Here is a 25,182-nt window from a genome sequence, read left to right as displayed (position 1 = left end):
AGTTGGGGGTACTTTTTTTGTTCTTTTGTTTTAAGTTTTTAGTTAAGTTCCAGTTAGTTAATATTAACTAACAGTGTACTGTTAGTTTCAGGTGTACAAGATTGTGATTCGGCACTTCCATACATCGCCCGGCGTTCATCATGACAAGTACACTCCTAACCCAATTTGCGAGTAGTTCTAAGAGCAGGAGCATCTGGGGTCACCTGGTCACGTGGGTGGCTCAGTCGGTTAAGCGTTCAACTCTTGGTTTCAGCTCAGGTCATGATCTCAGGGTCATGAGATCGAGCCCTGTGTTGGGCTCTGCGCTCAGCTGGGAGTCTTCCTGAAATTCTTTCTCTCTCTCTCCCACTACCTTCTGCCTTTCCAAAATAAATAAATAAATCGTAAAAAAAAAAAAAAAAAAAAAAAGTAAAAGGCAGGAGACTCTGGCATTAGCCTGACTCAGGCCTAGATCTCACTGCCGGTTCTAGTCAGGCGTCAGGTTATCTAACCTCTGCATGTCTGGTCTCCTCGTCTGCAGAGTGGAGAAACGAGTATCTACATCATAATGAGGTTAGAATGCACTGGTCTATCAACAGGGCTGAAAAACAGTAGCTGGTGTCAATAATAAGCTATGAACGCACAAGCCAGGTTACGCTGCGGAAAAAGCGTTCTGGATCTCAATGGCTTTCGAGGTTGTCTCCACATATTTACATGCTATGTCCATTGCGAGTGAGCTATGGCTCTGCTTCACGGCCTCCTGCCTTGGGATTCAGGCTGACAGAGAAGCTTCTATCTGGAACACTGGAGCAGAGGGAAAAGAGAGCTTGGCAAAGCCCAAACTGGCTCTTAGAGCTGGACGTGACACACATTACTTGTCACCTTCCATTGGCCAAATCAGGTCGCATGGCCAAGCCCAACATGATTAGGAAGAGAAACTCTTACTCTCCCCTAAGCAGACGCAGTGAGTATTTTTGAACTCTATTACAGTTTGCCACAATACATATGCAAAACAACCTTCGGAAGTGCTAGAAAGTGTGCTACAGAAAAGACACGTAGATGTTGAATAAACATGAATGTGGAGTGTGCTTTCAGGCTTAATTGCTTCCAGCATAAACGATTCTTTCAGAATTTTCTGAGAAAGGCTTGTCATTGTCACTCTCTTGTCAGGTTTATATAAAACCAAAGATTACAGTACATACACTCCCAACAGCTGTCAAATACACAGAGTTCTATGAAAGCCAAGCTTCTGCTTATCTTCTTGAAGGCTTTCAGAGGCAAACACTGATCAAAGCAAACAGCTCCTTTTTGTCAGCCACTCTAGGCTTTTAAAATGAATTTGGAGAAATTAATGGCAATGTATGGAGACTCATTAATTTAAACACACACACACACACACGCAACACACTATTGTCAATCCTTTGGATCCTGTATCAGTCAGGGTCCTTTAATTATAAACAACAGGATCCATTCAGGGGGTGGGGGAATCTGGTAACGGCAATTAGGTAGTTGTAGTTCAGAGAATTTCCAAGAGAGTTTTGCACTTAGAAACGATGGCTGAATTACATTGATTACATTGCTGGGCTTTTCCAGTAGAAAATTGACTGCGGCCAACATTGGGCTTGAGGCACTGTTACTAGAACCCCTGCCAAGTTGCCCATGAAAGCCAGATGCCTCCCTTCTCATGTGCTCTGCCCTCTTGCCAGAGAGAATCCTGGGTGACGTCCTTCTCTTTTTAAATTTTAGTTTTTTAAACCATCGTTTCCAAATCAAAATCTCATGCATACACCACCTTCACCAAGTGATCGAATTTTGCATCCCGATACTGAAAAAGTTTATTACAGCATGTGATGCGTTATGACATATGACATCATCTATGAAATATCCTTTTATTGGGATGCACATAATGTCTGATTATCTTTATTTCTGTGGTGATAGCAGCTATCAGTAGTTATTGCCCAGATCCATCAATTCACTGGGGGGGTGCAAAGTGGTGATTTTTTTTCTAAAGAATTTTTCTCTAAAAATTCTTTTGTTGAAATAATTTAATAAAGATATGCTCTTCCCCTTATCTACTTCTGCATTACTCCATTGTTCTCATTAAAATAGAAAGGCAGGATAAATGTTTGATTTTTTTCTTTCCCTTTTTAAAATAGTTTTCAAGACCATACATGGATTCTTATTACTCTATCATTCTCTAAAGGTGACTAATTAGTTATAAAATGTATATAATATCATGAATTCATAGATCAAAATATGTTTGATTAAAACCTGAGCACTAGGCTATTTCAAATCAATTGCAGATATCATTTTCAAAGCATAAGTTTTCCGTCTTTTGCTTAGTGGAGGCCTCTTCGGTTTGGTTCCTGAGTCCTTTTGACGTGACCCTGGTGGTCTTTAATAGTTTCCTTATTGTCTGACATGACAGGCTCATTTTGTGCATTTTGTGCCTCAGACCAGAATCGGTCATTTCTATAAGAAACCTTGGTTTCTTTTAGTGCGAAATGGCATTTCAAGACCACAATCTGGCCACTCATAGTGTCTGTTGCTACTGGATTGGCCATTATTTCTAGGTTTCTTCAGTGGACAAAGCTAGCATATATATGTGTGTATATATATAACTATATGTAACTATATATATAGTTATGTAATATTATATGTGTTTTTAAGACAAAATAGAAGATAGGGTACCTCAGGAGTTTATTTATAACTGGTACTTCCCATTCACATTTATGACTAGGCTTTTCTTAAACTTAACCTTTTGAATGTTTAATCTGTAGGTCCTTTCTTTCATACCGATTATCTTAATTCCCAAATACAGAGGATAATATAATCAGAATATCTTAAAATTACCCATTTATTTTATCTCACATAAAGTCTCAGATTAACAATACTACTACTACCACCACAAGTGGAATTATGAACACTTAGACATCTTTCTCAAAGGTTCTCGTTCCCTCCATTTAAACAGTTGTGCTATACTTTCTACTTGACCTGAACATATAATTGTCAAATACTTTACTCTCTTCCCTTTAAGGCTTACTTAGTCTTAGTTCTAAGACTGTCGGATGCTCTTCACCAATCCTTATGTCAATGTCTCTGGCCATTTTGTTTGTCTGAAGCTTGATCTCTAGCAGATTCTTCAGAAAGGGCTTTGGATGGTAGTGATATTCTTTGATTTCTTGCATGTTAACATTTTGTGCTCTTTATACTTTAAAGCTAGTTTTAAATACATTAATTATTGCATTATTAATACATTATTTTATTTTCTTCTGGCATAAAGTTTTACTGTCAAAAAGTCTGATGAAAAGTTAACCTCCGTGTCATAAAGATCATCACCTGTTCATCTTCAGTGATTTTTTCCTAGAATATATTTTAGTGTCGGTCATTCTGGGGTGCTATTTTTAGCTACTTTGTGTGCTCTTTTAATATGTAGTTTCAATTACTTTTTCCTTTTTCTTGAATAGTTTTTTTCTTAAAGATTTTATTTATTTATTTATGAAAGACACAAAGAGAGAGGCAGAGACTCAGGCAGAGGGTGAAGCAGGCTCCCTGAGAGGAGCCCAATGTGGAACTTGATCCCAGGACCTTGGGATCATGACCTGAGCCTAAGGCAGACGCCCAACCACTGAGCAACCCAGGTGCCCCTTGAATAGTTTTTGAAATAAAGTTTTTAGTGTTTGTTTGTTCTGTTCCTTTGCTTTGGTTTTCTTCTTCAGCAGCTCCTATTATCCTGTGTCGGCTCTTCTTTGCCTGTTTCCATATTTGCTGATCTCTTTCATATCCTCTTTATTTTTCTCAATTTCTTTTTAAATTAATTAACTAATTAATTAATTTTTAGGGAGAGAGAGCAGGGGGTCGGGGGAGAGAGCAAATCCCCAAGCAGACTCCCTGCTGAATGTAGAGCCTGATGTGGGGCTTGATCCCAGGACCCTGAGATCATGACCTAGGCCAAAACCAAGAATCAGGCACTCAATTGACTGTGCCACTTAGGTGCCCCTTTTCCTATTTTATTTTAAAATTTCCTTCTGGGATCCCTGGGTGGCGCAGCAGTTTGGCGCCTGCCTTTGGCCCAGGGCACGATCCTGGAAACCCGGGATCGAATCCCACGTCGGGCTCCCGGTGCATGGAGCCTGCTTCTCCCTCTGCCTGTGTCTCTGCGCCTCTCTCTCTCTCTCTGTGACTATCATAAATAAATAAAAATAAAAAAAATTAAAAAAAATAAAATAAAATTTCCTTCTAAAACATTTTTCTATTTCTCTTAAGGCATTAGGTATTGTATTTATTCGTTCCAATTTTCTCTTCATTTCCAAGTTTTGAAATGATGTTTTCTTTTATATACAGTATTTCCAGAGTTCTAGCATCTTATTTCTGAGTTTTTCTTAGTTTTGATTTATGTTGTTCTTTCATGGCTTGTATCCTTAAAAAATTATTTTATTTTTATTTTTTTATTTTTTTTTTATAGGAGGTTACAGGTTTTACACAAGTCCTTCTGGTGGGTTTTCACGATTTATAGAGATTTTTTAATAGCTTTTTTTAATCTCTTTTTTTTCTTATAATAACTCCACATGGGATTTCATCTTGGTATTTTTGTGTTGTTTATTTAAAAAATCAATTCTCCTGAACCTTTAGAACCAGGCATGATTGACAGTGTTGTTTCTAATTTTTATCTTCTGTTGTTTTTGTGTAATGTTCCTGACTCTGTTCTTCTCCCTCACTTTTAACTGGTTTTCTCTTTCCTTTGTCTCTATCCACTCAGTTTTGATTCCCTGTCCAGAAGCTTCTCCTCTGTGTGGAGGCCTGTCCTGAAAGGGAGCCCCACCTTAACAGTTCCAGGAATTCACAGAGGCTTGACTTCTCCAGACCCAGTAGTTCTTACTGAAATACTCTTGTATTTACTCACTATTGGATTAGGCAAAGCCATTCTGGCTTCAGCTGCTGTTCTCAAGTTGTCCCACTGAGCTCTCCTTTACATACCTGTTGGGCTATTTGGGAACTTTCCTACTCGCAAGTCCAGCAGACACCTTTTTCTTCACCCTGCTTTCTCTTAAACAGGTTTTGAGAACATGTAGACCGCGTGACAGTTGATGATCTTGTATTTCACGGTTTGAGGAGGAAATGTTGTCATCTAGTTTTGTTTAAATGTTGTCCATGGAAATTTGGTTTTGCTATCTAGTTGGTTAATCTTTTTATATGAGGATTCAGAGAAATTAAAAAACTATGCCCCTGCCTCCATCTTTCCAGAATTCTCTCTATATGTATTCCTTCTTGGAACTTTTCTTAACATAACTGAATAAATTCTCATGCCAGTGTATGTGATTGGTTGAGATTAAGTCACATGTCTTTGCCCTAGTTACAGAGGAAGCTGGAAAAATAGTTTCTGACTTCTACCTTGGGAACGTGGAACTCGTAAGATTGCAAATGCTCTATCATAGGAAGAATATTGAAAATGCATGAACTATATCCATTATGGATCTACATGTTAGAGCTTGACTTTTACATGGATAAGCCAGGTTGATGCCTTTTGCAATGTCATTTCAAAGGTTTCAAAGGTCTCAGCAGCCTGAAATATTTATCATAATGTTTTGCCAGAAACTGAGGGGCATTAGAGTTTTTTAGAGTAAAGATATTGTCTATTAAGGACTCCAAATTTCATTTTAATCATGAGATTATGATATATGGGAATTTCAGTTCAGTTTTTCTGATCAGAGGACTGGGCAACTGTTTTATCTCTTATTTTCTGATCAGAGGACTGGGGAATTGTTTTATCTCACAAACCAATCATCTGAATGACTGGCTTTTTAGATTAATTTAACCATCACGAACTGGTGTGTGTGTGTATAGAGCTTTTGACTCTAGAGCTCAAAGGAAGCACCCCAAATTTACTGTTGTGCCATTTTGGATATGTCTATAGAGTGAGAAGTAGTCACAGTGTGCTACCTCTTTCAGCGCCTTATGTAATATACTGTTGAGCACCATTTTTTGTGATAATACTCAGTTCAATTGATTTTGGTTCTTTTCTGGCATATCCCAACTTGTTCACCTCCCCTATTGGCCTAACATGCTTTGGAGGAAACTCTTACAGCTTATAAATCAAGGCATTTAGGAAACCATCCCCCAGCTTTAACATCTTTACATACCTGCTCATTAATTAAAGAACACAGTTCCTTAACAAAATATTACCAAATTGAATTCAGCAATACATTAAAAGGATCATATACTATGATCAAGTAGGATTTATTCCAGGGATTCAGGGATGGTTCAATATCTGCCAATCAGTCAATGCGATACATCACTTTAACAAACAAAGGATAAAAATCATGATCGTCTAAATAGATTCAGAAAAAGCATCTGACAAAATTCAACATCAATTTATTCTTTTAAAGATTTATTTATTTTAGAGAAAGAAGAGAGAGCATGAGCAAGGAGGAGGCATAGGGAGAAAGAATCTCAAGCAGACTCCACATCCAGTGTAGAGCCTGATGATCTCACGATCCTGGATTTGATCTCACTATCCTTAGATCATGACCTGAGCTGAAATCAAGAGCTGGATGCTTCACTGACTGAGCCACCCAGGTGTCTCTCATCATCAACTTATGATAAAAACTCTCAACAAAGCAGGTATAGAGGGAATGTACTTCAATATAATAAAAACCATATGCGAAAAGCCCACAACTAATGTCATACTGAAGGGGGAAAAGCTGAAAGCTTTCCTTCTAAGATCAGGAACTAGATCATGCCGACTCTGGCCACTTTTATTCAACGTAGTGTTGGAAGTCCTTGCCAGAGTAATTAGGCAAGAAAAAGAAATAAAAGTCATTCAAATGAAAAAGGAAGGACTAAACTATCACTATTTGCAGATGTCATGATATTATATACAAAAAAATCCTGAAGACTGTCAAAAGACTGTTAGAACTAATCAATTCAGTAAAGTTACAGGATACAAAATTAATACACCAAAATCTGTTGCATTTCTATACAGTAAAAATGAACTATCAGAAAGAGAAATTAAGAAAATAATCCCATTTACAATTGCATCAAAAGGAATAACAAAACTAAGAAAAATTTAATCAAGGAGGTAAAAGGTTTGTATACTGAAAAATATAAGACATTATTGAGAGAAATTGAAGAAGACACAAATAGATGGAAAGATATCCCATGGTTATGAATTGGAAGAGTTCATATTGTTAAAATGTCCATACTAGCCAAAAGCAATATACAGGTTCACTGTAATCCCTATAAAAATTCCAGTGGAATTTCTTCACAGAAATAGAACGAACAATTCTAAAATATGTATGGAACCATAAAAGATTCTGAATAGCCAAAATAATCTTGAAAAAGAATAACAAAACTAGGGACATCATGCTCCCTGATTTCCAACTATATTACAAAACTGTAATATTTAAACTGTGATATTGACATAAGAACAGACACGTAGATTAATTGAACAGAATTTAGAGCCCAGAACTCAACCCACACATTTATGGCAAATTAATTTACAACAGCGGAGCCCAAAAGACAGTCTCTTCAATAAATAGTATTAGCAAAGTTGAACAGCTACATGCAAAGGAATGATACTATCTTATGTCACATGCAAAAATTGGCTTAAAATGGGTTAAAGACTTGAAAGCAAGGCCTGAATCCATATAACTCCTAGAAGAAAACATAGGCAGTAGCTCCTTGACATAGTTCTTGGCAATGATTTTAGAATCTGACACCAAAAGCAAAAGCAAGAAAAGCAAAAATAAATAAGTAGGACTATATCAAACCGAAAGCCTTCTGCACAGTCAAGAAAACCATTGACAAAATGAAAAGGCAACCTACTGAATAAGAGAAAATATTTATGAATCATTATCTCACGTAGGGCAAATATCCAAAATATATAAAGAACTCATATAACTCAATGGCAAAGACCCAATCTGATTAAAAAGTGGGCAGAAGATCTGAATAAACATTTTTCCAAAGAAGAATACAGATGGCCAAAAGGTATGTAAAAAGATGCTCACCATCACTAATTACCAGGGAAATACAAATCAACCACAGTGAGATATCACCTCACACCTGTCAGAATGGCTAGTATCAAAAAGACTAGAAATCACAAATGCTGGGGAGGATGTGCAATAAAGGGAACCTTTATGCACTGTTGGTGGGAAGGTAAATTGGGGCAGACAGTATGAAAAACAGTATGAAGCTTCCTCAAACAATTAAAAATAGGACCAGCATATGATCCAACAACTCTACTTTTGGGGATTTGTCCAAAGAAAAGGAAAACAATAACTCCAAAAGATATATGCTCCCTCATGTTCTTTGCAGCATTATGTACAGTAGCCAAGACAGGGAAACAGCCTAAGTGTCCATTTTTTAAAGATTAATTTATTTATTTTAGAGTGGGGAGGGGCAGAAAGAGAATCTCAAGCAGACTCCCTGCAGAGCATGGAGCCCAATGTGAGGCTTGAGCTCATGACCCTGAGATCATGACCTCAGCCTAAATCAAGAGTCAGATGCAGGGAATCCCTGGGTGGCTCAGCGGTTTAGCGCCTGCCTTTGGCCCAGGGTGCGAACCTGGCGTCCTGGGATCGAGTCACACATCGGGCTCCCAGCATGGAGCCTGCTTCTCCCTCCTCCTGTGTCTCACCTATCTCTCTCTCTCTATGTCTATCACAAATAAGTAAATAAATCTTTTAAAAAAAAAAGAGTCAGATGCTTAACTGACCAATCTACCCAGGGGCCCCCAGCCCCAAGTGTCCATTGATGGATGAATGAATTAGAAAAAAATTGTGATATATATATATATAATGAAATGTTATTCAGCCATAAAACAAGAATGACATCTTGCCATTTGCAACAACATGGACAGACTTTGAGGGCATTATGCTAAGTGAAATAACTCACAAAGAGGAAGACAAATAGCATATAATCTCTCTTATATGTGGAATCTAGAAAAAATGTGTGTATACAAATCAAGCTCATCGGTACAGAAAACAGATTAGTGGTTGCCAGAGGAGGGAGGTTGGGGCGGGAGAAATGGGTGAACTGTTTTTGTTTTGTTTTAGTCTTAGTTTAAATTGAATAATAATAATAAAAATACATACACCCTTCAACCCTGCAATTCTGGTCCTGGGTATGGACCCTAAAGAAAGTCTTCCAGATTACCCATGAAGACAGCATCATTCTTTATCTTTACTATCAGTGGGAAATGAATGAGTCAATTGTGATATACTCATATAATGAAACACCAGATAGGAGTTAAAAATGAATAAATGAAAGTTACATGTAACAACCTGGATAAAAGTCAGCAGCATCATTGTGAGTGAAGAAAGCAACCTGCAGAACAATGTGTAGAGCAAGAGGGGTTTAAAGCCTGCAAAGCCATACAACACTTTGTTGATAGATACAGTTGGAGATAGTAATGGAGATACATTCAGGCCTGGGGAATGAGAAGTACTGACTTTAAAACAATGGTTACTCGGGTAGGAAAGGAAATGGAATTAAGAAAGGAAACACAGAGGGAAGACTTTGGATTCATTTTTTTTTTTTAAAGCCATGGTGGTAGGTACCATTAAAACAGGAATCTGGCAGGCAGAGGCTTAAAGAGGTGGAGAGGGTCTGTGCTCAGGAAGAGGAGGAAGTGCAGGCCAGTTAGCATATCATGTGTTGGCATCCATTAAGATGATTATATATATATAAATATGGCTTATTGACATGAGGTGTTAGAAACATTTCAAGTAAAAATTAAAAGTACAAAACAATTTTTTACCCCCAATTAATTAATTAAAAGCTTTTATTTATTTATTCATGAGAGATACAGACATAAGCAGAGGGAGAAGCAGGCTCCCTGTGGGGAGTCGATCCCAGGGACTTGATCCCAGGACCCTAGGATCACGACCTGAGCCAAAGGCAGATGCTCAACCACTGAGACACCCAGTTAGCTGTCCCTTTTACCCCCTTTTTATAAGATATATTGTGTGTATATGGGGGAAATTGGAAAAGAATACACCAAAATGGTAATTGTGCTTACCTCTGGGTAGAAGGATCATAGAAGAGTTTTTATTTTCTTCTTTATGTTTGTCTGTATTTTCTATTGTTTCTAAAACAAATATGAACTTCTTATGTCATAAATTCTTGAAGATTAAAAAAAAACACCTCATTCCTTCAGAAAACCCTCCCTCATCCACTATTGTTCCCTTGCCGTACTGCTGTGAGGGTCTGAAAGCACGGAAAGTGACATGATTTTAGGTGGTTTAATGCAAATTAAATATGTCTTAGTTCCATAAGTATATGTTTATTTTAACATATATTACAAAAATAAATTATTTTCAACAAATGGTCCTGAAACAACTGAACATCCACAACCAAAAAAAAAAAAAAAAGAATCTGGACACAAACCTTATATTCCTCCAAAATGAGCTCCAAATGGATCATAGACATTTAGTGAAACAGGAAACTATAAAACTCCTAGAAGATCACAGGAGAAAAATATTTCAGCACATCCAACCCAAGATTCAGTTAATATTCAAATTAAAAAAAATAAAAGAGGTTCCTGCAGGGCAGGGGAAGAAGATTGTCTTTTCAACAAACAGTGTTGGGTCTTGCAGGATCTCTACACTGAAAAATGTGATTTAGATCCCTGCTTGGCCCTACAAAGAGATCCCAAGTGTTAAAGATAAAACAATAAAGCGTCTAGATGATAAACAAACCCCCCAAAAAAGAACTCTGTTCTCTTCCATTCTTTGGCTTCGAGGTCACGCGGGGATTGAATCAGCATGCAGCAGGAGTTGACAAATTCACAATGTACGACACTGGTCTGATCTTTTCAGTAAATGGACTCCTCGTTTCTGTCCCAGCCAAGGGTTCCTGGTAGGATATGTTATTTATAGCATGACATACAAATGCCTGGCAGGACAGCGTGGGCAATGGAACATGACAAATGGAGGTGTCTCCTCGGGGAGGGAAGCTTCCTTGAGCATTGCCTTGTTTCCTGTTTTTGCTGCTATATTTGCTGAGAGTGTCTGAAGCGTATCATGTAATGGGGGCCTTGACTGAAGACTTCTACCCAGACAAGCCAGGCCTACCCCCGACTACTTTCTAAGGAGATGCCGGGTGACTGGCCTAGAAAGCCTGCTGATTAGAGACCATTGCTGCTTCCGAGGGCAAATGCAACTGACCAGTAGCATGAAAAACCCTACCAGGTAGCGGGCGCTGACTGAGTCAGGCTGGTCCCACACACGTACCCAAGCACATCGTGCAGCAAGCACCATTATCTTTGGTCTAGAGGGGAGGATTTTTAAATTCAGAGAGATTAAATTCTCCAAGTTCATGAGTGTGTGTGTGATCTGTAATCTGCACTATCGTTAACATCATGAAATTCTGAATAATTTTTTAACTAATTAACTAATTTTAATTTTTTTTTTTAAATTGAGCAATGGTCAAGTTTATTGAATGATAGAGGACAAAGCTCCCAAAGACGGAGGGGCCCCAAGATTATGGGTTGCCCCTGCATAATTTTTTTTTAACAGAAAGTCTTACATTTTCTTTTTGTAGTGGATCCCAGAAATTAGGCAACTTTTCTTGTCCAAAACCACTAATGCTTGGACTTATCACATGCCTGTGTCTCTTTTTATGGCGGTCATGACTGCCCTCAACCTTGCAGTGCTGGTTGGGTAGCTCTGCTATGGGATGAGGAGCTGAGTGGTGTTTCTTGGATCAGGAGGAGGAGGAGTGGCTATAGGTGGAAGAAGGTGGTAGAAGGAGCTCCCCCCTCGGTGCTGGCTTTGCCCCTCTTGTTCACCTCTGTCCCCTCTTCTCTTCCTCCCCGTTCGGCTAGTCTTCACCGTACTCCCAAAGGAGTGCTGGAATTGGAGCCCAGGTCTCCTGATTCCCACGCCCACACTCTCGTTGCTAGCTCTACGTGTGCACAGACAGGTGTCCTTCTCAGTTCCAAATGTTTCAGCAAGTCTGATGAGGTCGGATTCACACCACCCACATCAACATTTTGAGTTCTGGCTGGACTGAGTGGTGTTTGGCGGGGATGAATCTCCAGCTTCTCTGTCTGGTCCGTGACTGCTTTCCGAACTCCTTCCAATGTTTCTTCTGAACACCAGCCAGACAGGTGCAGCTAAAGTCCAGTGGGCGCCTCAAGCCCTCCTCACTCTCACAGCTTACCTTTCTTCCCACAGCTGTGATCTTGTTAAACAAGTTATCTCTGGGCCAAGCGCTCTAGCCGAGTGGCTGAAAGTTGTCTCCAGCTCTTTCCCTTTTCTTATTCTGGATGTTGCTAAATCTACAGATTTTTGTTTTCTGCCAGAAAAGCCTCATCCCTTTCACTACCACCTTAGTGTGTTCCTCAGATACCTCCTGGATTTTACAACCATGCTAACTGGGCACACACACACTCTCTCTCTGTGTCTCTGTCTTTTTTTAGTTAGTAACACATGATAATTACATTTACAAAATTCAAGTGCTGCGTTAAAAAGGGGAAACCTTTATGATCTTATTTTTTATTTTTAATGGAAGTATAATTGACATATGATATTATGTTAGTTTGTGTACAACATAACGATTCAATATTTGTCTACACCGTGGAACGATCACCATAATTTTCTAGTTAACATGCGTTACCTTATGCAGGGTCACTGGTCTCTTTGCCCTATCACTGGCCCCTTCCAGGCCACCCTTCATACTGCTGCAGCATTTTCTAATGATAAAACCATTTCGATCATTCACTCTCCCTCTCAGGCTCCCTACTGGTCACTGGATGAAGTCCAAATGCCTCTCACTGTCTGGCTCATTGTGTCTTCATTTCATCTTTTGTTTCTCTCCTGTGCTCCATGCACCAGCTGCCCTGGGTTCCCTGTTGTTGTTCAATAAAAGTATCCTTTGGGCCTCTCTTTGCAAATGTTTCTGCCTGGAATTTTTCATCTTGCCCTTCCCCATCCTCTTAGTGGTACATGCATTCTCCACATCTCAGCTCTAATGTCGCTGGTGCTGGTGAGACTTTCCAGATCCCCATTTACCCCCTTCCCTACCTCTCTCTTCTTATTCACACCTTATCACACTATCTTGGAAGCATTTGGCCTATCAGTGGTAGGAAGGCAGGAGTAATAGTTACTCCTCTTTGTATTTCCAGGGACCGGCACAATGCCAGGCACATAGGCAGGACTGATGAGATATACTATGTGCGTGTGAATGAACCTTGGGTGATTGTATTCTATTTATTTATTTCAGAGAGAGAGAGAGAAAGAGAGAGCAGGCAGGGAGGAGCAGAGGGTGAGGAGAGAGAGAATCCCAAGCAGGCTCCATGCTCAGTGCGGAGCCTGATGTGGGGTTCAATCTTACGACGCTGAGATCATGACCTGAACTGAAACCCAGAGTCAGACACTTAACAACTGAGCCACCCAGGGCTCCCTGATTGTATTATTTTTAAAAACTATTTTGATTTTTGAATTTTTAAACAGGTAATTGACATGGTATGTGTTACTTTTGGTTTAGAAAAAACACTATCAATAAATGTGTTCTAAAAAATACTTTAAAAATGGTGTATATTTAATAAACAATAAAATGTGCATATCTGAAATGTTTAGGTTGATACATTTGATAATTGGTATATACTGTGTGAGCACCCCCAACCAAGACAGCATTTCAGTCACCTCAGAGAGTCTCTTCATGTCCTCTTTCCAGTCAAAGAAAGACCCATTGCCCTTTAGAATGACTCACTTTTTGACTTCTGTCATCATAGGTTAACTTTGTCTGTTCTCGAATTTCATATAAATGAAATCATGCAGCATGAGCTCTTCTGTGGCTGTCTTTCCTCCCATGTCATAATGCTTTTGAGACTGGCCCCCTTAGCAGTGGTTTATTCCTTTCATTACTCAGAAGTATTCCAACGTAGGACAATTCTCCAAGTAGGAGTGAATGACCTTGAATATCTGAGAGGCATTGAGCCACCCCATGAACGTGGAAGGTGGCATCATGAGAGCAGAACATTGACTCTTATCAGGGATCCTCAAGGTCTACCATAGATCTACCCTCAAGGTCATCTACCATAGGTAAATGACCACCAGACTGATGAGCCTTTCTTTTTATTGCTATATTCTCTCTCTTGCCATTAGCTTGATGGTCGACTCATCTTTCTGCTCACATTGTGCCCATTTGTGGCATTTCTGCTGCTGATTCCTGGGTTCTGTGTTGCAATGGAACATAGATCAACCAACCATCTGAGAATCAGGCTCTAAGGAATGGTCTGGCAGGAGCTGTTTTATGAGGGACTGTAATAATTGATTTTGGCTCCCTCTGAGATCTTTTATTTCCCTCCCTATTTCTAGTTTCTCAGCTATGTTCCAGATGTTGGAATTGTTCCTGGATACCCTCTGGTACAGTTTGGGTCTCTGGGCTCCAGATTCCTCTCTGCTCTGAGCACAGAGGTCCTGTGCTCTCTGTCTTGGATCTCTATTTACCAACTCCAACCTGTGTGCCTTCCATGGACCACCTATGACCCTCTTGCCAAGGATTCTCAACACTGACCCCAACCGCTTATCTGAATCTTGAGTGTGTGTTCCTGAGCCCAGTTTTGCGTCACAGACCCTGACCTCATCGCTTATCATACTACATATACCCCCTTGCCACGGACATCTTTCAAAGGGATACTACATAGATGCCAGGTTATGAACACTGGAAACAGCCAAGGGCACCTTTATTCATCACGCCTGCCCTGCTGCCCCTCCTAACATGACATTGACTGGATGCTCACACAAATACAGAATACTTAAAAACTCTCACTATGGAACTATGAAGAAGGTGATAGTGTCTCTGTCTTAGTACAAATGTGGTAGTAATTAGTACAGAAAAATGAAATAACCACAAAGACTCCCCCCAACACACACATACACCAAGGTTATGTTTTCTGTAATAGACTCCCAGTCTCACATCATTTAATAGGGTGATCAACCATCCCAGCTTGTCCAGGACTTTCCCAAGTTTTTTTTTTTTTTTTCAAGATTGTATTTATTTATTCATGAGAGACACACAGAGCAAGGCAGAGACGTAGGCAGAGGGAGAAGTATGCTCCCTGTGGGGAGCCCAATGCAAGACTCAATCCCAGGACTCTGGGATCATGCCGAGCTGAAGGCAGACACTCAACCACTGAACCACTGAGCCACCCAGGTACCCCTCTTCCAAGTTTTAACACTGAAATTCCTGCATCTTGGGACATTCCATAGTTGTAGGCACATCAAGATGGTTGGTTTACCTAAAACTTAAAAGCGACTTTGGAAACATCACCTGTTTTATTCAGAAGAATCTGTTGCATTTAGTTTTTTTTTTTAATGGTTTAATTTTTATTTTATTTTTTTATTTTTTTATTCATGATAGGCACACAGTGAGAGAGAGAGGCAGAGACATAGGCAGAAGGAGAAGCAGGCTCCATGCACTGGGAGCCCGACATGGGACTCGATCCCGGGTCCCCAGGATCGTGCTCTGGGCCAAAGGCAGGCGCCAAACCGCTGCGCCACCCAGGGATCCCTGTTGCATTTAGTTTACTCGATGATGTTGTCATCTCAAAGAGCAGTTATTAACCCCAAAGAGATAAACTTTTAGAGACAATTTTTGTAGAGCATGCCCATCTCTAGTATTAGCTAATGGCACGTTTGTTTCTTCAGTGTTCCAGCATTTGGTATAGGCCAGAGTGAGGACGAGTACACAGGGCTTACCTCTGTGGATGAGAGCAGGGATTCATGTGCTTATGTCTGGAATCGAACACATTGTCAGATCACTACTGCACTCTGTTCTGGACGGTATGATTACACAATAGTGTACTATGGGAGGGGACATTTACTCTATCTTCCCATACTCAGGAACTGCCAACTTCTGGGAACTCTTCATTCTGGAAAATCTAGAAAAAAGCAAAAACAAGGAGAAGGACTGTCCTCAACACTTCTCATAGAGGAGTGCATGCCCCCGATGGTGGAGAAGGTGGCATCCTGACTGCAACAGTGGGGATTTATAGCACTTTGTTTTCTGGGATTTCTTTTTGACCTTGGGAGAAGGACATTGTTATGTCACTGAGATTTAGGCAGTTAGCAATAAAATAGTTTCTTCTCAGCATATATCTGAGATTCAGGGAAAACTTATTTTTTTAAAGATTTTATTTATGTATTCATGAGAGACACAGAGACATAGGCGAAGGGAGAAGCAGGCTCCCTGGGGGGAACCTGATGCGGGACTCGATCCCAGGACCCCAGGATCACGATCTAAACCAAAGGCAGACACTCAACCGCTGAGCCACCCACATGTCCCTCAGGGAAAACTTTTAAAAACAAATCTGAACTGTTGTGATCAGGCAAAGCTGCAGAGCAAAGTCGGACTTGCATCCAGGAGCGAATGGCTGAGGCTGCGGAAGTGGGCTATAAAGACATGAAAATTAGAATTCCTTTTTAGGCAGAAAGGGATATGTTCTCAAGAGTGTTGGAGACCAATGTCTCAGAGGAGAGCAAGTTCAGTGCGGGCTACCAGGCTTTGGGAGAGAAGGGGTCACCTAAATTAGATCCAGAAGGAAAAGCAGTATATGAGCGAATGTGAATGGCAGGAAAGTGAAATACACTTTTTTTTTTTTAATTTTTATTTATTTACGATAGTCACACAGAGAGAGAGCTAGAGAGAGAGGCAGAGACATAGGCAGAAGCAGAAGCAGGCTCCATGCACTGGGAACCCGACATGGGACCCGATCCCGGGTCTCCAGGACTGCGCCCTGAGCCAAAGGCAGGCGCTAAACCGCTGCGCCACCCAGGGATCCCCTGAAATACACTTTGGACACGTGTGCACACACACACATTTCTGTCTTCCAAGGCCACATGCTTTTCTCTCTATGAGGGGCCTCTTGTGTTTGGACTTAGCCCCAACAAAGTGTCTTAGAAAGTACAACATATATATGGTTTTAACTGAACCAGTGACATTCTTTACTTCTGTTAAGGACTCCGGAGTCCTGCAGCCCTGGATTTGAATTCTAGTCTTGCCACTTAGCAGTTTTGTGTCCCCAGGCGAATTGTAGTTCCCCCAACACCCAGCTTCCTCCTCTGTACAATGGGGTGACACCTGCCTTGTCTGTGTCCAGGTTTGTGGTGAGGGTTAAAAATGAGAATGTGCATGAAAGTGCTTTGAAAGCGGTAGACTTCTATGCAAATGGGGTAGAAGTTGTTTTGGACTGAATTATGTTCTCTAAGTCTTTTTTTTTTTTTTTTTTTAATGTTCTCTAAGTCTTATCTTGAAGTCGTAAGTCCCAATATGACTGTATTTGGACATAGGACCTTTAAGGAGGTGATTAACGTTAAATGAGGTCATAAGGGTGGGCCCTAATTCCATGGGACTGGTGTCCTTGTAAGAAGAGGGAGAACCACCAGAGATCTCTCACCCCCTGTGTTTCTGTAGAAACACAGAGAAAAGCAATATAAGCACAGAGTAGGAAGGTGGCCATCTGCAAGCCAGGAAGAGAGGTCTCATGGGAAACCAACCCGGATGGCACCTTGCTCTTGACTTCTAGAACTACAGAAAAAGTAAATGTCTGTCGTGTAAGTCATCCAGTCTGTGGTATTTTGTATGGCAGCCCTAGCAGACTAGTACAGAAAAAAAATCAGTGTTTATATAGCAATGTAAAACTTACAGAATGCTTTCGTGAGCATCTTCCTGTTTAAGATATTTATTTTTTTGTGGAAAGGGTAACAAAATCCTATCAAGCAGCATGTAGAAATTTGTTTTAATTAAGTGTGCACTTTTTTTTTTTTTCATCATGAAGTGTTGAGAATAGGTTTGGGTCTTGTCTTCCCACTGCTTTGCATTCTAGAAGCAGGTGGAAATGTCTGACAGTTAAGTAGAACAGCTAAAAGTACAGAACGATTGGTATTCTTTGGAAAAAAACTCCTCGCACTTCTCACCCTAAATCTCCCCATCCCTTCTCCCTTTATGTTATTACAGTTTCTGGGGCCTATATAAACTTTTTTCCCCCTCAGCTGTGATAAGTGGTGTCCAATACTGGTTGAAGATAAGAGGCTACCATTTTGTGGAGAGGATTCTGAGAAACACAAATGCCCTCCTTCCTTCCTGCAACCCTGAATTATTGGGCCACTAAGTCATGGACACAATTGTTATGTTCTGCTCCCAGTTTGTTGTTCTCAGTGGCCGGTATGAGTTCATCTGTCTTTCTGCCTCTCCTCTTGGCTCCCTGCTAACCCCTTTCCTCTCCTAGCTCTATGCTGACACCCCACCTTTCCCTTGTAATTTTAACAATCGGAGTCAAGAGGGACCTTCTCATAGTGCGTTAACCCAGAAAGGCCTTGGAAAGCTAGGAAGAAAGCATCCCCTTTGTCCTGGTAGTAGTATTTCCTAGGCACTCAAGCACTTTGGCTTATCTCAGGCCTGCTGGGGTTACTAATTCAGTGATGGAAAATGAGTCCTCCTCTGGTCTTTTCTCTTTCCGTTATGAAATATGTTAATCTTGCCTAGCTGGGGTAAGATCTCATCCTCTTTTTGAGCATCAACCCGTTACCTTTGAGAGTGATGGTTTTAAAGGTCTGGTGGGAAGGATCAGGGCCAGTGTGGCCACAGGCCTGAAGGGTTATGTGGGTTGGTCTCAATGGGAGGATTGCCTTCAGGGTAGGCACCACTTATCCTCTCTCTCTCTTCATTGTGGTAAAATATACATACACAAAATTTACCATCTTAATAATTTTTAAGTGTATGTTTTGGGGGCTTTCAGTACATTTAGTCTTGTGTAACCATCGCTACCACTGTCCCCAGAAAGTTTTCATCTTCCTGGACTGAAACTCTGCCCTCATTAAACGCTGACTCCCCCTCTAGCGTCTGGCCACCACCATTCTACTTTCTGTCTCCATGAATTTGAAAGTTTCACTATTTTAGGCATTTCCTATAAGTGGAAAAAGGACAATCCGTGTCCTTTTGTGTCTGGCTTGTTTCATTGAGCATAATGTTCTTCAGTTTCATCCATGAGGTAGGGTGTGTCAGAAATTCCTTCTCTTTTCAGGTTGAATGACGTTCCATCGTATGTGTATGTCACATTTTGTTTACCCATTCATCTGTGGATGGGCACTCGGGTTGTTTCCATCTTTCGGCTGTCGTGAGTAATGCTACTGTAAATATTGGTGTACGAACATCTGTATGAGTGTTTGAGTCCCTGCTTTCAATTCTTTTGGGTAGGTACCCAACAGTGGAATTGCTGGGTCATAAGGTAATTCTATATTTAACCTTTTAGGGAACTATCAAACTTTTCCCTAGTGGCTGAACCATTTTATATGCTTACCAGCAAGAGTAGGCATCTTTGTCATGGGTGCAGTGATTTATTTGACACCTTCAGATGCTCAATTAAATCTGTAATCAAATGTCAGATATACATTCTAAAAGTATGACAGCACATGGACCATTATGCAGCATAAAAAGATGTATTTTCTTCATGTTTTCACATCCAACCTCATAGGAAGTCAATAGCTTTGGGTTTAGAAAGTCTAACAGGTAAAAATATTTGATTAAAGACAACCAAAGTCTTCATGCTCTATTGAAAGTGAACTTCCCTTCTGATAAAGAAGGACCATGTCCTTACGCCCAAACATGACAGGCCATTTACATACCCAGGGATAAAATCTATTTCCTGATTTATTCCACAAGAGCTTGTTGAACTTTTTAGGGAAAATTCTTCCTAAATCTAAATTTTTTCTCTTTGTGCTTGAAATCACAGAAGTATGTATCCTTTTTCTTTGACTTAAAATTCTATCAACTGTTGCAGGCATTTGGAGAGTAGCATATAGAAGATGCTCAGTAAGTGTTTTCTGGAATGAAACAGATGCTTTCTGATTAGGTTTGACAACCAGTGGTGTATCAGCTACTCTCCCCCACCACAAATCTGGCTAGAGTGCGGGGAGGGAGAACTAACTTCCATGTGTTGTTTTAGATTTTGAAGTGTGATTGCTGTAGTATTTGCCAGTGACAAGCAGAACATGAGTCTTTACAGGGACTCTGCTTTGCCCATAGCACTGACTGTGCTTGTGGTCCAATTAAGCAGCCGACTCTCCTCCTGGACTAGAAGCTCTTCAAGGCAGATGAGCTGGAGGGAGGCTGGTCCTCTCAGCCTGAGCCCTGGGAAGGCCCAGACCCTGAAAGGGACCCTTCCGTATCTTGACAAGATAGCCTAGAAGCCAGCAGGAGAGGACTGAAGACCCGTGAGGAATGAACACGAATCCTGGGCTTGCTGGTGAGAAGGAACAGGGGAGGCCCTTCTCACCCCTGCTGCCACCCCTGGGCATTGGGCACTGGGCTTGTTCTCCATGCAACCCTGTTGCTCTGGTGCAACCTTGCTCATTTAAGATCTTAATCCACAGGGGATATTATTATCTGATCCAGTCTTCCTGTGCAACACTATCGAACACAATAGTCACATGGCCACATCAATCTCTTGCTAACACATCACGTACATTCGTCTTGAAAGGCTCGTGGTGGCCTGTGGTGGTTACCATATGAGCTTAGAGTTCTGTGATGAAGCTGCATTCCTCAGGGAGGAGACCATGTGGTCCCGCTCATTACCCTTCTATGAGCTCTCATGTGGGCTGCTCCGAGTCAGCAGTCACCCTGAGGCTCTTAACACACACACGTTTGGCACGGACCTCTCGATTCCTTTGCAAACAGAACAGGAAATCCATGTGCGGCCAAGTCGAGGGGGGTCCATGGTCTCCAACTGGCTTCTCTGGTATTGAATCCGTTTTTCTTTTTCTGATAGCCCGTTGACTTCGCATTTTGATATTAATGTATTTTCTTACTGTGAGTCCCACTCCTCCAGCAGGCTGAACGGCTGCCCAGCTCTTGGATAAAGAGCCTTCCGACAGTGATGAGGGTGTGTGGGTGCCCGCACCTTGAGCATCCTTTGGGGTGGCATCCGGGAAACGCTTGGTTGAGCTGGGTAGGACCAAACCAGATTTTCAGAAATATTTTCCTTGTCTTTTCACACATTTGCTTTTCTACCAACTGACTTTCATTAGCTTTCTGGAATCTGGGTGGGAAAGTTAGCTGCGTGGAGGAGCTCTGCTTGAGGGAGGTTTTGCCTTTTTCTTTCCACACCTTTTATACCTTACTTTTCACTGCTTTGTGGCCGAGCAGGAGGGTAATAACTCGGAGGTTCTGAGGGCTCTTTCCTTTTTTACGACGTCTCCAAGAATTTATTCTTCTGATTGATGTTCCTTCCTCTACTTCTTCACTTTTCGGAAGGCAGCCCATGTACCGAGAGTGCATATATATATATTTTTTTTTTTGGGGGGCGGGGTGGGATTAGTTAAGAGTAATCGTTGATGTTTAAAATACTCTTTTGACCTTGATGTACTGGTTTGCCAGCAAATTTTATTGTGTAAGCTGAAGCAAAAACAATGCATGTCTACATTCTTCTTCTCTGCGATACTTAGCATACTGTGGTATTTATATGTCAAATGCCACTAATGGTAGTGTAAATAAGAGATTATGTGACCCGGGGGGGGGGGGTAGGCATTATTCTCAGTGCATTGTACAATGCTTTCTGGCCTGGATCAGACTTGGGTACTTTCCTTTTGCCTGTTACTCCCTGAGCCCTTGCGGTCATACCATGTTCCAGTGGCATAAGGAGAAGAAGAAGACAAATTCTATGCCCTCAAGAAGCTTGGGGAAGAGGCTAAGATGTGAATAGTAACATGCAATGTGACCATTGTTACTGTACATATTCAGACCAGATTTGGGGAGACTGCTTGTCTCCCTTTCACAGAGGAAAGGAGAGTGTTCGGGAAGGAGGGCAAATGAGAATTGAGCTGAATCTAGACCAGGCTTTCTCATCCTTGCAACTGTTGACGACTTGGAGCAGATCCTTCTTTGTTGTCCTGTGCATGGTGGGATATGGAGACTGGCCGCTATACTAGGTGACAGTGATAGCAACTCTCTTCTCTCCAGCTTGTGTCAATAAACAAATGCCTCGAGACACAGCCAGCTGTCCGCTGAGGGACAAGGTCGAGCTTCACTGAGTCAGTCACTTGTGGAATCAGAAAAAAAAAAAAAAGGGCTTCCCATGCAGAGGCACAGAGGTTGGAGAGAGCCCGTCCCATCTGGGCACCGCTAGTGCTTCAGAAGTGGGTGGAATTCAGTATTACCTGGAGACTAAAAGATAAATGGGCCTTTTGAAAGTCTTATGTGCAGAGCACTAACCACTTAGGTGCAGGGAACAGCACTATACCATCAGCTAGAGGTGTTACTGGGTAGCCTACCATGGGTGTCATTAACAATATGCACCATCTGGCAGCTTCCTGCTATAACTAATTTGTCTTTTTTGTTGTTGTTTTAAAGATTTTATTTATTTATTTTGACAGAGAGAGAGAGAAAGAGAGAGAGCATAAGCAGGGGAGCAGTAGGTAGAGAAACAGGGAGAGCAGGCTCCTGGCTAAGCAGAGCACCCAATGCAGGGCTCGAACCCAGGACTTTGGGATCATGACCTGAGCCAAAGGCAGATGCTTAACCAACTGAGCCACCCAGGCGCCCCTAGTCTTGCTAAGTACACTCTAAGCTTTAAAAATCCTTATTTTAAAATGCTACACTCTTAAATTTGGTGCCCTGGGGCAAAGCTAAGGTTTTTTTTTTCTCTCTCTCTTTCTTAATGGTCACGCTTGGAGGGAGAGCTTCAGGTGTACTCGCTAGGAGCCAGTGTGGAAGGTCGCAGGAGAAGACCCTTGTCATAGCAAGACAACCTGCTGTGAAAGTTGGAGAGCACCAAGACTGCAGTCTGGAGACCAGGTAAAAGGCAACAGAAACATAAAGACCTGAAACACAGACACGATGCTCCCAGGCTGGAGAGGAAGCAGGCTGGTGAGCCAATAGAAGGCCTAACTGGCCGGGCTTGCACAGGAGCCTGGGTCGGGGAAGGGGCGGTGCAGGATGAGCCCAGGTTGCCCGGTTTGGGTGTCTCCCTTTTGTAGGTGCCCAGAGATGGGAGCTAAGGGAAGAGCCAGTGCAGGTACGTACAGGGAGGTGACAACGCTGGCTGGAGTCACTAGTCAGGACAGCGGGGAAATGATCTCTCAGACCACTGGAATCTGGGGCTGGGGAAAGAGGACCAGGCTGCAGATACCTATTTGTGAGTCACTGTGTACCAAGGTGTACCAAGGTGGTGGTTGTGTACCAAGGTGGTGTACCAAGGTGGTGGTTGGAGCTGCAGGTGAGACTGCCTGGGGGGCTGGGGGTGCAGAGAGAGTGGAGACCCTTGGACGGAATCCTGTTTTCTGTTCCTTGCAAATCTTGCTCTAGGGCTCTTCTGCCACCGCTTGCAGCCCCCAGAGTGTCTCCCAACCACTCCTCCTTTGAAGTAAAAACCACTGGCTAAACAGTCACCAGACCGGAGATGTTTTGGGTTCTGACAACTCCCTGTATTTCTGGTAGCTTCCACGTGTCTCGCTCTTATCTTCCTGACTCCAACCGTAAGCTCACTCAGGCTGGGGCTCTATTTTTGTATCCTCTCCCCCACCTTACTCTATATCAGTTCCATCCAGTAACAATCCGCCCTCTGAGGGCTGTAGGATCCCTCATTGAAGATCCTGGGTCCAGCCGAAGAACACGGTGTCGGAGGACAAAGTTCAGTTCTCCTCCGAGAGCCCTGCACCTGTGTCCCTCCTGCCAGCACCTGGGGCCCAGGACTGACTCACCGAGTCAACATCTCTCGCATCTGCTTGGTGGATTCCCAAACCCTGACACCACGTGAAGCCCTTGGAAGACTCGTGGTTTATTTTACTAAAAATAAGCTGGATATTGAAGCAGCAAGTTGAAAAGCAAAGCAACGGGGTCATTGTTTATTTTGGGAGAAATATAAAAATTCTGTTAATGCCGTGTGATTGGTGATCAGCACCAGAAGGACCAATGAGGGGCCCTTAGTAAACCGGGCCGCCGGAAGGACTGCGCAGAGGTATCGTAAACCCCGCCGGGGGTTATCTGCCAAGGAGGGTGCAGCTTATCACCATGGATGTTTTTGCCAGGCAGCTCGTGCACTTTAACCTGCTGTTGCAACTGGGGTCACGCGCAGGAGCCACAGGATCTGGGCCCCCCCGTGCGGCCAAGCCAGACCGGGGCCTGGTGTCAGCTGCGTGCTCCGACCTGCCGGCGAGGCGCAGGCTGGAGAGGGGTGGCAGCGCCCAGCGGGCTGCTGTGACGCCAGTGGGAGATGCGGTCCAGGCGGAGCCAGGCTTCTCCCCTGCAGAAAGGGGAGGCCAGGGTCGAGGCCTTGGTCTCCCCTGGAGGGAAATGGCGTAGCACAGTCCAGGGCAGTGACACCCCATTTCTTGACCTACCCACCTGTGTGTTCTGTGTATGCCCAGAGTGCTGGGCCCTGGGCTGCTCTGCATCTCGCCCAGGCTGCCGGTTTAATAAATGTGTGAATCAGAAAGTGTGATTAGCCAGCAGCACCCGCAAGCACGGGGCACCCAGGCGTGTTGCAGCTCAACAGGAGCTGCCGCGCTTCCAGCCACCTGGAAGCCGGGGCTTGGTTTCAGGCTGGGGCCCGCGCTGGGGTGCCATCTCCCCAGATCCCACAACCAGGGGGATGGCGGGGGGTGGAGAGTGTCTCTCCTGTGACTCCCGGGGGGTCCAGCCTTCCTGAGAGTATCAGAGCTGAGAGAATGAACGTGCCCCTGCAGGAATGCCCCAGGCTGCCTTGGCGCGGCCACACTCATTTTCAGCTTAAAGGCATCGAGAGAAACAAACAGTGGGGCGAGCTTCCTTGGGGCAAGGGCACCCCCATTCCGAGTGACCGTCACATCTGTGGGTCCTACGCTCTCTCCTTTCTTTCCGAGGCCGTGTGCCGTCTGCAGCTGTCCGCTTCTGCAGTGTCAATTTGCCCATGGTTTTTGCATTTCGCTTTATTTTTGCTGGGAGGCACACGGGGCCAGGGAGCAAGGTGTGCCAAGGCCGTTCCTCTCTCCCTACCCAGAGATTTGCTAACACACGAGAGGTGGGCGAGAGCCCGGGGTGCCTCCGGCTCTGGGGCAGGGGTGAGTGTGGGCTAGTGGGTGGGGGTGGAGCCGGGAGGCAGAGCCGGCCCCGGCTTGTTGGGGGGCTCAGCGCCCTAAGGGCCGGTGGCGGGAGCCCGGTGGCCTTTAGCCTCTCCTTGGCCGGCCTGCGATCTTTCTGCAGATCTTCATTCCGCAGCCCCCAGCA

The 25,182-nt window shown here is 42.9% G+C and overlaps 1 protein-coding gene across 2 annotated transcripts; it reads left to right on the top strand.

The window, feature by feature from the left end:
• The first annotated feature begins 422 nt into the window (after positions 1–422).
• On the top strand, positions 423–24,393 carry LOC112659916 (uncharacterized). Of its 2 annotated transcripts, none has more exons than XM_025447156.3 (3): positions 423–943; positions 22,653–22,773; positions 23,284–24,393. In XM_025447156.3, the coding sequence occupies exons 1-3, from the start codon at positions 694–696 to the stop codon at positions 23,357–23,359; spliced, it is 447 nt and encodes a 148-aa protein (XP_025302941.1). In that variant the 5' UTR covers positions 423–693; the 3' UTR covers positions 23,360–24,393. The 2 variants fall into 2 exon arrangements, with proteins under 2 accessions (XP_025302941.1, XP_025302932.1); XM_025447147.3 differs by having other exon boundaries at positions 22,956–24,393.
• The last annotated feature ends 789 nt before the right edge of the window (positions 24,394–25,182 follow it).

The sequence above is a fragment of the Canis lupus genome, chromosome 35, assembly GCF_003254725.2.
Source record: "Canis lupus dingo isolate Sandy chromosome 35, ASM325472v2, whole genome shotgun sequence".
NCBI lineage: Eukaryota > Metazoa > Chordata > Mammalia > Carnivora > Canidae > Canis > Canis lupus.
This window is presented reverse-complemented; position numbering and strand designations above follow the sequence as displayed.